General features: G+C 36.8%; 2 protein-coding genes across 3 annotated transcripts in view; one reads left to right on the forward strand and one right to left on the reverse strand.

Moving 5' to 3' along the window:
• The first annotated feature begins 30 nt into the window (after positions 1-30).
• On the forward strand, positions 31-4,108 carry LOC110058777 (SH3 domain-binding glutamic acid-rich-like protein 3). Its single transcript, XM_020765439.2, has 3 exons — positions 31-185; positions 1,909-2,076; positions 2,858-4,108. Exons 1-3 carry the CDS (start codon positions 135-137, stop codon positions 2,921-2,923), a joined length of 285 nt encoding a protein of 94 aa, XP_020621098.1. The 5' UTR covers positions 31-134; the 3' UTR covers positions 2,924-4,108.
• A 2,132-nt stretch (positions 4,109-6,240) lies between these two features.
• The window catches only part of LOC110058407 (uracil phosphoribosyltransferase homolog), a 9,490-nt gene continuing 1,517 nt past the window's right edge, over positions 6,241-14,213 (reverse strand). The window contains exons 2-8 of one of the 2 annotated variants that reach the window (XM_089283164.1): positions 12,419-12,461; positions 11,747-11,816; positions 11,285-11,347; positions 10,469-10,563; positions 9,939-10,005; positions 8,965-9,063; positions 6,241-8,184 (exon numbers count right to left, since the gene is read on the reverse strand). In XM_089283164.1, coding sequence (XP_089139290.1) covers positions 8,078-8,184; positions 8,965-9,063; positions 9,939-10,005; positions 10,469-10,563; positions 11,285-11,347; positions 11,747-11,816; positions 12,419-12,461 — 544 coding nt within the window. In that variant the 3' untranslated portion in view covers positions 6,241-8,077. Of the gene's footprint in view, positions 8,185-8,964; positions 9,067-9,938; positions 10,006-10,468; positions 10,564-11,284; positions 11,348-11,746; positions 11,817-12,418; positions 12,462-14,213 lie in introns of both variants that reach the window. The other variant, XM_089283163.1, reaches the window with a different exon arrangement.

The raw sequence follows: 14,213 nt of genomic DNA on the forward strand, positions 1-14,213 counted from the left end.
CCCAGTTTTCCTCGTCCGAGCAGTGGTAAGCGATGCCTGTTGACAGCTGCAGGGGGAGTTGTCGTTGATTGAAGACGGGGTCACTTTACTGTCTCGCTTTTCATCCTTTTCACCGGTTTCTTGGTCCTTGAATCATGACTGGGAAAGTCACTTTATTCTTCTCCGATATTTCAGGGAGTAAAGAGGTGAGCATGTTCTAGTTTTAAGCAACAGTGCAATGTTTAAGACTGTTAAGTTTTAATTCTGTACTTCGATTTCATTACTAGGCACTTTTTCGGATCAAAGTAAGCCCAAACAAAGAGCCTCAACTTGAGTTTAAATTCATTTTTGAGGACTACACAGCAGTGTATTGTAACTAGCGTATTACAGTAGCTTCTTTGCAGGTTTCTTCGATAGAAGTTTTGATTTTATTGATACTCTTCCAACTTGGACTAGAAAAAAAAAAACCGAGTTGTCGAATTATAGATTTTTTAAATCCAGTATGTAATTTACTCACATTCCTCAGCTCTTAGTGTGCATGTGTATTGTGAGCTAAAGCTAAATTAACAACAGAATGTAAATCGTCTTAAGTCTTCACCGTAAATAACAAGCATTCTTTTATGTCATTATGCCTCTTTTCGGTTCATTTAATTTCATGACACTAATTTCACTATCAAAACCATGCCAGACAACCATTCGTCCGTGCCAAGTAATCAAGTGAGCTTCAAAAAATATTTCACAATTTCTTCGGTTCAGACTGCACTGAAAGGGACAATTCAATATTTAAATCAAGATTTATTCAGAAGCCTATACCAAGTGAGCAGAGTCTTCTCCGATGTTAATTCCTATAAAAATCAGGAAGATAAAATGAGACTCTCAGATTCAAATGGTTGAATGTTAATTAGATTCATGTCTAACTCCAAACAAGTCAGGCACACCTGCTTTGACAGGCTGCCAGCTGAAATGCATTTATTTACATATTTTGGCTGGAAATAATTCTTCAAGATCATCAAGTATTGTCAAAAAAATAATTCTCGTCCTTCTTTTAGTCAGTACCCTCCTATTTCTAGGCAAAAATCTCATAATATTGAAACAGAGACAAGGCATTTTGGTACATATGCATTCTAAGAATCAATCCTAGCAGGAAGCTTTCTCAAATTGTGTAGTTCCAGAAAATATCCATATGCGGCCAACCAAAGGAAGGCTGACGGAACTGAATTCCAAGGGGGGATGAAAGTATCGAAGCTAAACCAGAATTTTCAGGGGGGCTGGGGGTTCAAACTAAAAAACCTTTCGTGGAAAGGGTATGGATATTTTCTGGAACAATATATTACGAAAATAATGGTTTAAGGATCCCATGAAATGACTCGTTTTCAATCGCCTGACTGACCCAGTTTTTTTTAAAAAGTGAAAAACGTGTTTGTGATGAACTGCTTGCTTCCAGTTTTTGCATGATCATCATAAGTTTAGTGCTTTTCATATACATCTTTAATTGACTCTTACATATGTGTCAAGCCTGTAAAATAATGTCTTAAAACACCTTTTAGATTGGTATAGTGGTCCCATGCAAATTGGCAGTCAAAGGGAAGATGTTATTAATCAAGGCTCACTCTGAATTTTCTGTTTATAAAATAATATCAATGAATAGTTCTCTTTTTTTTCAAACTGACCAACCAACTCTGTTTTTCATTGGTTTGTGGCAAATTGGAGAAGTTTGCAAATTTTTCTTTTTTAATTTTAAGAATGAAGCCTACAAACACAATTTAAAGTTTTGGGTTTGATGGGTTGCATTTGAAATTTTGATCAACTGCATTGAACAAAGAAATCAACTTGCCATTAGTACTGTATAAACAAAAACACAACTGGTTTTGAATGTTGAGCCATAAATTAATAAAAGTATTTTTTGCCAACTTGCTGCTTTCTACCCAGATTAAAAAACGTCAGCAACGTATCCGCACTGTACTTGAGGCACAGAAGCTACCTTTTGATGTAATTGATGTGGCACAAGATGATATTGCTTTGGAAAAAATGAGGCAGCTTGCTGGAAATGAAGAAGCATTAGCTCCTCAAATTGCAAATGGTGATGAGTACTGTGGGGTATGTCAACTCAAAAATTACATTTAATTTCATAGACTTTTCAGACTGTTCTAGCTATCAGGTCAACCTGCTTAGTGATATACAAAATGGTAATTAAATAATGTATATTCAGTGACATCATCATAAAAATTCCCAAATAAGCATGCCCCTGTGGAGTGCAGAACATTTTTAACTTTCATTATCTCTAGATCTGTCAAAAGAGGGATATTATTCTCTAAACACCAAACAGGACAGGGTTACTGGACTGTGCTTACAGTTTGCTTTCATGTAGAATGATACATGCATAGTGAAAAATAAATTATGATAATCTCATTGACAATAGATGCACTTGGGGAATAGTGCCTGAAAGGATGGTGAAGCCGGAGAGCAAACTGAACTGAGCTCATAGGGTATCCATGACAACCCTGTGAGTGGCAACCACCAGGCACTATCACACTGAAAACACAGTGAAAACAAAGGATACTTATCACACACTTACCATGGAGACAAGGGATATGGGTGGGCTGCGAGAAAAGCTTAATGAGATCTGTCCTGCAGTGAAAAACATGCAGAGTAACTTGATATCCGAAGCTGAACTGTAAAAATCAAGGTGCTCTGCAAAAATCCCCAGCCACCTTGTACACCACCCTGACGGAGACTGCTGGCCAGCAATATTGTTTCACAGTTAACTTAGCTAAATTACATAAATAGCCACATTTAATTGTACAATGCCAGAAAAAAAGTGCAGAAATTTTGTCAAGTCAAACCAAATGTTATTTTATCTTGCTTGTGCTCTCTTTAGGACTTTGAAGCATTTGAAGCAGCTATTGAAGAAGAAACTTTAGAAGAATTTCTGAAGTTAAAGTAGCATTGTGACATCAGAAACTGGAAAAATATTTAAAAGGGCAGAATCAATTGCTCACCAGCCACTTACAACACAGTTCAACTGAGTAGTGACCAGTCTTTAATATCAAAACCTGCTTGTAGCCAAAAAAATGGCACTTATTTTTGTACTTCAAATTCCACGGTAAATTTGAGACCATAGGTTTAAGCCATACTACTAATAGTACTTACTAAAAATTAATGATATTATCAGTCCTGTGCCATTGAACTTCAGATTCAAGGGCAGCCACAACCATATCGAGCTACAAAATGCTGTTCATGTCTTCACTGCAGCAATAATGTCTTGAATGTCAAACAGTTCAGCACAATGGAATTCTCTCTTTTGTTATGAGTGACTTTCCAGTTGAACGGAAACAACATAAAGGATTTGAAGGTTTTAGCAAAATATATACTGTATAATAGTATACATTTAATTTCCAAGGTTTTGTTCTCGCTCGTTGATTCAGCTACATGTAGGAAGAGAGTGGCTGTAGGCTTATGGTCTTATTCAAAAATAATTCTTAAATTTTTAGGAAAGCTCTTAACCACAATTTAGACTGGAAGTCTTGAAGTCAAACATTTATATTGCAATGCCCAGTCAGAGTAATTTTGATACCTGGTAAATTTGAATTATACCAGTCCGTGTAGTTTTCTATGGCCTCAGGTGTCTCGCGGGGCAACTGACAGGGATAAGTTTGTAGTTTTCTATTTTTGGCTCAGTTTGTAAGTTATTACTAACATGGCATTTCTCAACAACTATTTTAAAGAGTCAAATTCTACGAGTTTCTTAAAATTTTTCAGATACTGATAAATCATTGAAAGGTGTACTTAAGGTTTCTTGTTCTTGTACTTTCTTGGTCCTATTGGTTGCCAAGTTTAGAAAACCAACTCAACCAAGATGTTGAACTTTTTAACCAGTGCTTCATTACTTATCAGTGATATTTAAAAATGAATTTAAACAGCTGGCTTGTAGCTGGTGTAAGCTATGGGTTTGAATGTGTTGTCGGGATCTTTATTTACTCTCTGAATTAGTTCTTTACTCTTTGTAAATTTCAGTTACTTGTTTTTCTAGTGTTACCAGCAGCATTTCCAAATTAGCATGATCAGAAACTATGTTTTGTACAAATATGTAACAGACGAGTGTAAAAGTAAAAGAATATTGAAACCTGCATTCTTAGTGGTCTAATTTGAACTGCAAGTAGAGTGAAACCTGTATTAAGCGGACACCCTTGGGACCCTCACTAGTGTCCGCTTAATACAGGGTGTCCATTCAAAACAGGTTCTAATATGTTGTGGAATAATACTTAATTATTAAGCCTTTTGTAACACAGCGTAACCTGAGAGTGTAAGATCAAAGACTAGCATAGTACAATGTCCAGTCAATCAATGCATCAATCTGCAATAATCAACTTATCACTGAACAATGTTAAAGGAGTCTCAGCTGAACCTTTAGTGGTAAAAAGCCCTTGAAATGTCCACTTATTTCAGGTTTTGTGCAACAAAATGACTTAATAGTGGTGTCCACTTCCACTCAACAGGTGTCCACTGAATTCAGGTTTATTTTACAGTAAATGTAGGAAGAAAATTTTGGGACTTAAGCTAGTGTCCGCTTAATATGGGGTCCGCTTAATACAGGTTTCACTGTAAGTGCAATTTTAGTAACTCTCTTAGATGGCCACTCAAGGAAGGAATAGATACAGTAATAAGAATTTCACAAAAGAATGAACCCTGCTGCATCCATAGACTTAGCTTGGGCAGTTTGTGGAGGCAAGGGAAATTCACAAAATGTCGTAAGGAAATCACCATTTCAACAACTTTTCCTCAACAATTTGCTTAACTTCTGTTGAAGTCTGCAAGGATAAGCCTCTTGTAAGCAAATAAAATACTGTTAATAAATTAAAGCATGTGATAGAGTTGTTTATAAAAAGTGCCGTACTGTAATGAAAAAATTTTCCTGTCTGTCCTGTCGTTTAAAAACATTTTAACAAGAGGTTTGTACAAGAAGAAATATGCTCTTTGCTATTAATTTAAAAATTAGACTACGAGTCCGAGTTTTCTATGAGCAAAAAAATCAGGAAATGAGGGCAAGTAGTCTAATTGTTTTAGTAGACACTCTAAAGGATTACAACACAAAACCTTCAATTTTGAATGTGTATTTTAAAAACAATGTTCAGTTTCAAGGCCAGTGCATGTTCGATCGTTGTCTAGCACCAAATAGAAAACAATGAGAACCAATCAGATTTCTGCATATTCAATAGAACACAGCTAAGTGGCTACTAATTAACAATTAGATTATGAACTCGAGATCTCTATGAAGTGATAGTTGATGAGGCCTTTGGCCTCATCAACTATCACCTCATAGAAATCGAGAGTGAATAATCTAATTGTTTTAGTAGAATTCTTACTAAAATTTTCTTCAAATAACAGTTTCCAATTATTTCTTGATGTATCATTAAACTTTGTGCCAGAAAAAGATCTCTCTGATTGACTTGTCATTTAAAATTGAAGTTGTACGCACGTGCGCATCAGTTTTTTCAATATTTCAACTTTTTTAAAAGTCAAGAAACCGTGAATGTCCTTTGTTTAGAGTACTCGGGAATTTAATTATCCATTTGCATCCAAATTTTCCTCCAAAACTTCAGAAAAACGAAACAAGCATCGTCATTTCCTAGCCAACCTCCAGCCACTGCACACTAATGGCTGATAGTGTTCAATGGCTCAAGCAATCAGATTACAGTATTTGCATTAGTATACTAGTAGAATTCTACTAATTTCAAATATCCCTTATCTTTCCAGAGATATTCAAGTTTTTTTAAATATCCAAATTAACAAGGCCAGTGGGTGACATCATAAAACCAAACAACCAAATTTTAATCAAATAATATGAAAACAATATCTCAAGTAATCTGTATGAGAAATGTTTGATGTGCTCCATAAGAGTTTAAATTAATAATTTTGTTACCATGGCAACATACTGGGTCCCAGACCTCCGGATGCTTAAGGCTTTTCTGACCTAAACTTAAGCACTTTGCATGATTCAGCAAGCATATAAATAGGTTAGCTTAGGTTCTTGGGCTGGTCTAATTTATCCAAGCTGAAAATCACTAAAACATTGAAATTTGGTTGGAGGGAACTGGAAAAGAGCTTATAGGTTTGTTGCCTGAGAAATTTTTGTCAACCAAGTTTCAAAGGCCATTGAAAGTTGGTTGATTGTTATTAGGATCTGATAGTAATATTCCAAATGTCAGGTCAGAGCAGCTACCAGTTCCTGATGCAACAATGAATAGCCTTCAAGCCATCAAATAATTATAACAACAACCAATGTTATTTTTATTGTATATAACAGATTGAAATTAATCTTTTTTTGGCTGTGCCCCATATCATGTGCATACATGTATAATTAAGACTGTCAGACATATATATTTTTTTAAGATCTCAAAATTTAAATTGTACACAAAGCTGGAGATACACTAGAACAATGCAGCTAACCACCTTATGTGATGCTCAGTTTTTAAATACCAAATAAATTCTTTTAAAGATACTTTACTGATTGAAATTATATTATTTATTCTTAGATAATATTAATAATTTCCGTCAGCCCTACAAAATGGCACCACCAACTGCAACAAGGTCTATAGTACAGCAAAATACCAGTTCAGAAATTAATTAAATTTATAAGTTTTTCCCTACTAGTTCAGTGACTATTGATTCAGGAGAAAGAGTTTCTTGTTCAAGAAATAATTACAAGAAATTCATGTAACAAAATTAAAGTAAATTAGTGTAGTACAATAACATGTATACATAAATTATCCAGTCAGGCATAATAATATTATTGTACGTTGTACATGTTACTGTACAGCATTGTCAGTTTTCCCTGTCCCTAGACAACCACTTCTCTTTCAATAGCTTCTATTCACTAAAACAGAGTTGGTTTCAGCAACACTAAAACAGAAGAACCGAGATTATTAAAAACTGAATCATTGGAAAATGCACTTCAAGAGTTTTCATGGTACACGAGCCATGTGAGATTATTTTTTGGGGTGTTTATATTTTTATTTCATTTTCGTTTTCTATAATTTGGGGACATTTTTAATGAAACAATTATTCCACTCGCACTTGTTGCATATGACATGATTATAGCCAACTTGGCACTGTGCACCTCATTGGCTATCTACCATCTCATCCAGTGCACGCTTGTGGAATAGTTGTTAATTAACTCAGGGTCAAGTCACCGAAAGTGTTGATTTCAAAAATCTTTCAATAACCTTACTTTCTGTAATTTCAATGTACTGCGAATCCTCAAATTAACACCCAGGGCAATTATTTCAAATTTAGAAGACATGGGGTGCTTATTAGAGGGAGGCGCTCAGTCAAGGGGAACACCGAGGGGAGCAGCAGATCTTCACTACCACCCTTTGCGACAGTCAATGTGCAATGCTTGAATGAGTCAATAATCACTTGCTTGTGATTGAATGTGACCAAAACTACACATCCTTGTTCTCTCAGTACTCTTCCACAAAACAGGAGAGGGGAGGGGGGAGCTTACTCGAGGAGAGGTGGTTATCTTAAAATTTGGCCAATAGGAGGGGTGCTAATATTCAAAGGGGGGACTCAATTTTGAGGGGAGGTGCTAATTCGAGGAGTTACGGTAAATAAGAAAGTGCCATGACTTCTTAGCTGAATGCATCAACATTGTGCTATCATGATAGCAATACTGTTCTAGAAGTCAATTTGGCCATTAATAACTAGTTATTAACCAAGAGCGAGGTCTTTATGGGAAAATCTCAAACCAAGACCATGCTGTATTGACCAAGCGATAGCAAGGTCAATATGGCTAAGCTGAGATTTTTTGATTTTCCCATAAAGACCAAACGTTCAAGGTTAATAAGTTGTTTATTATAATTAATAGATGGTTTTTTGCTCTGTCTTTGCAGACTCGTAATCAGCCTGTGGGTATCACAGGAGAAAAATGCCGTACTGTTTGCCAATCAGAGTGCACATTAGATCTGTTACAAATACAAGCCATGTACAAAATTTAAAATAATGTACTCGACAGCAGGGCTAGTGCTTTATAGGAACATTTGAGTAGCTAGGAACCACTGCTCAGTGGGCAAGATCTTGTCTAAGTGTTTCTTGAATGTTAATCTGTTCCAAAATATCTTTGTCCAAAATATGATGGGCAGTCAGAGTGGACCTCTGACGTCAGAATGGTAACAGATGGATAATTCTTCAGCAAGAGCTCAACACCTATTCAAACAGATAAAGTATAGTCCACTGTAAATACAATGCACAGTGTACTGGAGTTCATTAATATTTTCTCAAACTCATTAATAATTCATCAAGTTTAAACAAAGGAAATCATGACCATGACAGTGTTTGGGTATCTGATCTTAATTAGCATAGATTTTTATGATTTCATTTCTCCATTTTCTCCAGTTTTGGTTTCGATTGGGAAGATATATCAAACACTCAAGACAGTGTTTGACCACATTTCCAAACACCTTGAAGTTCGTCAAAAATACTCCACTGCACATCATATTTTCCACTCTCTTCTCGGTGTTTGGAAATGTGGTCAAACACAGTCTTTCGTGTTTGACATATTACTTCCAGCAGGAAGGCTACTGGTTTTCACAGGTGGGCAAAACTGTTTGAACTGAACTTCAATATAAGAAAAACATTCTTTAGATTGTCAAACCAGTCAGGCAAAATCATCTTCACAGGTGGTCAATTTACCTGGTGCCTGGCCCTTAATGAAACCCCCGAGTGTTGCATGGGAGATGACAGTAATCTACATACATGTACATACCCAGGCTTGGATATATACAGATGATAAATGGCCACCACTTTCAAAACAAGGGGGTCCAGTGCTATACTCCCCCACAAAATTGTTTTGGATTTTAATTAACACCTAAAATTTCTGAGTCATTCTGGAAAATCTGGCCTATTTCCATACAATGCTAGAAACTGAGCCCTAAAATGTATTTAATTTTGATGTTTTAGCCCACGATACAAACAGAAGATTCTCACCTTTTGGGGTAGCAAACACATTTAGGAGTAGGATATTTTCTTCTTTTACACCATGCTCTAGAAGGACCCTTACAGCTGTTATGACAGTGGCTCCTGAATCTGCTGAAATCAAAAGGCTTCAATTTGGTATGGACACAGTAAAAACCTAATCATACCTTTTTGTACACTTCAGCAGCATATCAGGCTGACTACAGTGTCACCAAAGCATACTAAATATTAAGCATAAGTGAAGCCTAGGAGCCGACTGACTCATAGCTGCTGGAGCTTATCCCGGTTTCTGTAGCATGAAGACGCTAGGAGTATTTCTACTCCCCCTGGATGGGATGCTAAACCATGCAGGTCACTCCCCCACAATTTGTTAGGTTTCCCCAACAATTCGCTGGTACTCGTTTATACTCCTGGGTGGAGAGAGGCACTGTGAGCATGTCTTACCCAAGAACACAACACAGTGTCTCCAGCCAGGGCTCGAACCCGGACCGCTCGATCTGGAGACAAGTGCACTAACCATGAGGCCACTGCACCTCCTCTATATTAAATAACAAGCATGTTAAGGTATAATATGTTAAGTTAATCATGTTAAGGTAGAATGTGTTACCATGTTAAGGTAGAATATGTATTTAGAAATTTAATAATAATTACTAACACTTACTGCTACATGTCTAAAATACAAAAAATGCACTTACGACGAGAAAATTAATAGAGGTTCAAAAATGTTATAAAATTACCCCAATGGTACAACTGTAAACATGACAATAGCAAGAGCTTAGTGAACATGTTTGAGAATGATTTGATCTGAAGTGGCCAGCAAAAAACATACTTTGCGGTGCCTTGCATGATATACAAAAACTTTGGACAAAGTAAATAAAAAGTGTCTAGTACATGTACATGTTTGTTATGCAATGCACATTGATGACTCTACGCTCTATTTTGTACCAACAGAACTATTCCATAAAATTACTGGAAATGCCACTCACTTAGCAGAGGGTACATGAGAAAGACTTTCCTTCGATCCATACCAGGAGGAAACTTTGCATAATAAACCTGACATACAAAACAGGACAAAATGTACATTAACTACTGAACATACACAAGTATAATAATCTTAACTAGATTATTCAATTGACTATGTGACATGGAACTGTAGCAAAGACAAATGCAATCAATATTCTTGGTCTTCAATAACATCATTGCACCTCATTCAAGCTAGCATATCATTGCCACATTTTCTTTTATTATAGTAGCCTAGAGGAATGGTAATTTATTATATTATAATTTAACCATTGAGCTCTAACAAGGATATCAAAGTCAAACAAACCAGAAAAATCAGTTTTACATTTATCCTGCCAAGGTACAATTTGATACTTTTCTTTCTTCTGGTGCATGGTAATACAGCTGTATATTATAATAACGTGTATGAAATAATGGAAAATTAGTACACCAAATTATACCAATAATTCTATTGAATCGCAATAATTATATTATACATTTTTATTGGCTGTTTTACCATTGGTGTCTTGCTTTCATCTTTCATTTTTATAAGAATCTTTCCTATCCTTATTGACCGGCAACAATCTCGTAATCCTTTTTCCATTGCTTCTCCTAGAAATGAAAGATGTATGTAGATGTTAAACACTGCAAAAGCCTGCCTGATGACATGGTCTGCAGCTTCATGAATGATGAAGTTCTTTATAAATGCATCTAAGTAATAGAAAAGCCCACTAAATGTTTTGAGTTAGAGCTGTCAGCACAAGTATCACAATTTCTCCTGGATAAGCTCACGAGAAAGCTCACCATTGAGCCACACCCACAAGCGGCGAAGAGCGGGGGTGTAGTCTGGTGAAGGGGCACCAAGAAAGTGAGCCTGCCTTGATCAGTTGATCTCTGTAAAGTTTCACCTTGCCTGTGCGAAGTGAAATGCCATTGGCCGAAAAGCAGGAAAGGTGAGAAATCTGTCAATCTGTCATGTTTCACAAGGAGCGATTAGATCCCCATGGAGTCAGACAATTTACCTCAGGTTCTTACAATGTCGACAGTCAACAATATAAGGAGTCAGAGGAAGAGTTGAGTGTGAGTGAAAGCTCTGCTTCAGCAAGACTTGAAATGGTACACATAAGACTGTGTAAGTTTTAATGGAATTCTACTTATTAAATTTAAATTCCATTTATACTGAAAAACTCACAAGCTAGCCTACACATGTGTATAATAATGTATCATGCACTCAGTCGAATAGTAGTAACTGAAAGCTAAAAGTTTTGCTGCTTTCAGTGACTGAGAAGCATATTAACCTACGGTCCGACTAAATTAAAATTAAGGTACTTACCACTTCTCATAATGCTGACACCACAATTTCCTCTCTGAAAAGCTAACCCCTCATAAGATGCTCCTGTTCCAATAGTTCATTAAATAATGTTAATTTCAGTAATTAATTTTGATACATACATGTAACCTAAAACATGATCCTAGTAAATATAAATCTAACAGGTTTAAGATCAAGTTTAACCCAGCACATACATGTACAATCCATGTAACCTTTCCAAAGACTGTTAATGAAGTATTGAACCCCAGCTCTACAATGCACACTTCAAGTACATGTACATGTAATTCATGACCATGCAGTCAGCAGATAAGGCATCTTGCCTTAGACACAGTAACATTAATGATAGTATTACCTATGTGCAAACTTTTGATGGGCAATTCATTTCCTTACTATCAAGAAATTTCTCTCATCCTCCCGTGATCCCCCAAACCTCCTTTTCTCATTGATTTCTGATTAAAATCGTACCTGTCGGAGTCTTCACAGTGCAGTTGTCATACGGAAGCTGGTTCAAGCCCTCTTCAACAACAAGTCTAATCTATAAAATTATGTGCAAGATAGAAAAATTAACAACAAAGTTGACAACGTCTCCACAAAGGCCACCCTGGAGTTGGGATGGCTGCTACCAACACCAGGTTCCCTTCAAGAGTCTTGAATGAATAGAATACCTTACAACTTGAAAACAGTGTAAAGTTCCTCACAAAGGTCAGAATTTTATATTGTTTACAAGCTGTAGGTGTTCTTTCATCCCAATTTGCTACTTTGAAAAAAACCTTGACTGACGAGACAGGTTTTGAGACAGGATTGCACAGACAGAGAAGACATGTGCATAATGATAAGCATGCATGCAGGACTCTGGATTTGGCAGTCTGTGTTCAAGCCCTTGCTAGAGTAATTAAGCTGTGGCCCTTTCTCCCCAGGTGTAGAGATGGGTACCAGTGAAATTAATGCTGAGGTTTAACCCTGCGACGGACTAGCATCCCATCCATGGGTTACTAGAAAGACTCCTAATTGCTTCATGCTACAGAAACAGAGATACTGACTGAAGCTCTGCCTGTACGGGCTCTAGCCTTCGGTTTAGGACAGGAGTCTTTTTTTCACATGCATATTCATTATGATTAGACCATGGCATTCACTCACCAAACGGTCAGCATAGAAAACAAAGTCTCCTCTCTGTGTTTCTCTGGAATAAGGGGAAAAAAGGATAATTATGAAGTTTCTTCACTAATACTATTGCATCAAAACACTGCAAGACTCAAGATTTATGAACATAATTCTACATGGAACGTCCTATTCATTCAACACCATACTTGCACATGTGTCTTGATGACTTAAAGAGTACATGTATGTACAACTGTGAGTGGTGGAATTACAGGAGAAACAATTTAGTAATTATGATGACCCAAGTTGTTAGCATCTTCTTGTGGAACAAGACTTTGCAAACAGAACACAAGGAGTTATTCCCACACCCTTTAAGAATATCAGATCATGTTTTTTGTGGGTAGTCTCGACGAATATATTGGTCAACAGTCTGTTGACAATCAGTCGATACATCAGTCAACAGTCGGTCAGTAGTCAGTAGATAATCGATCGATAGTCCATCGAGACCCGGCTGACATAGCTTTTAGTTCACTGATACTTTACCGATACTTCACTAATACCTCGCCGACACTTCGCTGATAATTCACTGAGTATCCGTTAACTATCAGTTGAAAGAAATGGAATACATCCAATATGCCATTGGATTCAGTTGCTAAATCAACACACTTGACTGATACTCAACACATGACTGATATTCGACTGACAGTTGACTAATATACCACTGACAGTTGACCGATATACCACAAACGTATGACTGATACTCGATCAAGATGCATCTACGAAATATCAACCAACACTCAGCCAACAGTTTGTCACTGTATCGATCAACTATCATCTAGTTGTTGACCAATTGTTGACCAACTATTGACCAACTGTTGACCGATATACTGGTCGACTATGGACCGACCCTTGACCAATATCCCAACCGACATTACCTACAGTAAACATGATACAGAATATCTTTACGATTGCTTGACTCTTTTTACAAAACTGCATTCCATGTCTGCACATGTGCATGCAATAACTGTGACAAACTCCAAAAAGGCAAAAGACACTAGCTTGCTCACCCAAACAAATGATCTCTAATTAGGGCCCACTCCTCGATGAATCAGTCAATTAAAAATATTTTAGAAGCTCACAAATTCCTAGCCTACGAGCAGGCTCACCTTTAAGTCACATGCACGAGCGGCAAAGAGAAAAGTGATCCGGTGGGAAGGAGTCTGGTGAAGAGGTGCAAAGAAAGTGAGCCTGCCCTGATCTCTGTAATTTTTTCATTTCTGCTTCGTCTGAGAGAAGTGAAATACCATTGGTCGAAAAGAGGGAAAGGCAAGAAAACTGTCAATCTATTACGTTTGATGATGAGCGATTAAATTCCCATGCAGTCGGTAATTTACCGCACAATGAAAAATAATTCTTCCACATTTGGAGTCAGAGGAAGAGTTGAGTGCACATATTACTGATGTTTTAACAAAGTGCCAGTCTATTTCTAGTTGAATTTCAAACCAAAGAGGGAGCAGAAAATAATGAATCAATGAATCAAGTTAATGAATCAAGACGTTCTTGTCGTGTTGCCAACTGCATATGGGAAGAGTTAAATACTAGTAGTAATCAGAGATTATGAGAGTGCGTTCGACGCTCTCACTTTAATATATAACTATACATCGTAAACAAATGATTTCACTAGCTGACTTTCAACCTTTGTCCATTGCTAAAATCAACATTTTTCAGCAGCAACCGAGGTTTTACAGTCAGACATGCATAGTGTCAAAGTCCATGCTAGTGAAGAGGTCACGATTTGTTGATACGTTGTGTGACACTGCCAGTTTCTGTAGTC

Source organism: Orbicella faveolata, unplaced genomic scaffold (genome assembly GCF_042242905.1).
Source record: "Orbicella faveolata isolate gen_17 unplaced genomic scaffold, um_ofav_v1 contig_12, whole genome shotgun sequence".
NCBI lineage: Eukaryota > Metazoa > Cnidaria > Anthozoa > Scleractinia > Merulinidae > Orbicella > Orbicella faveolata.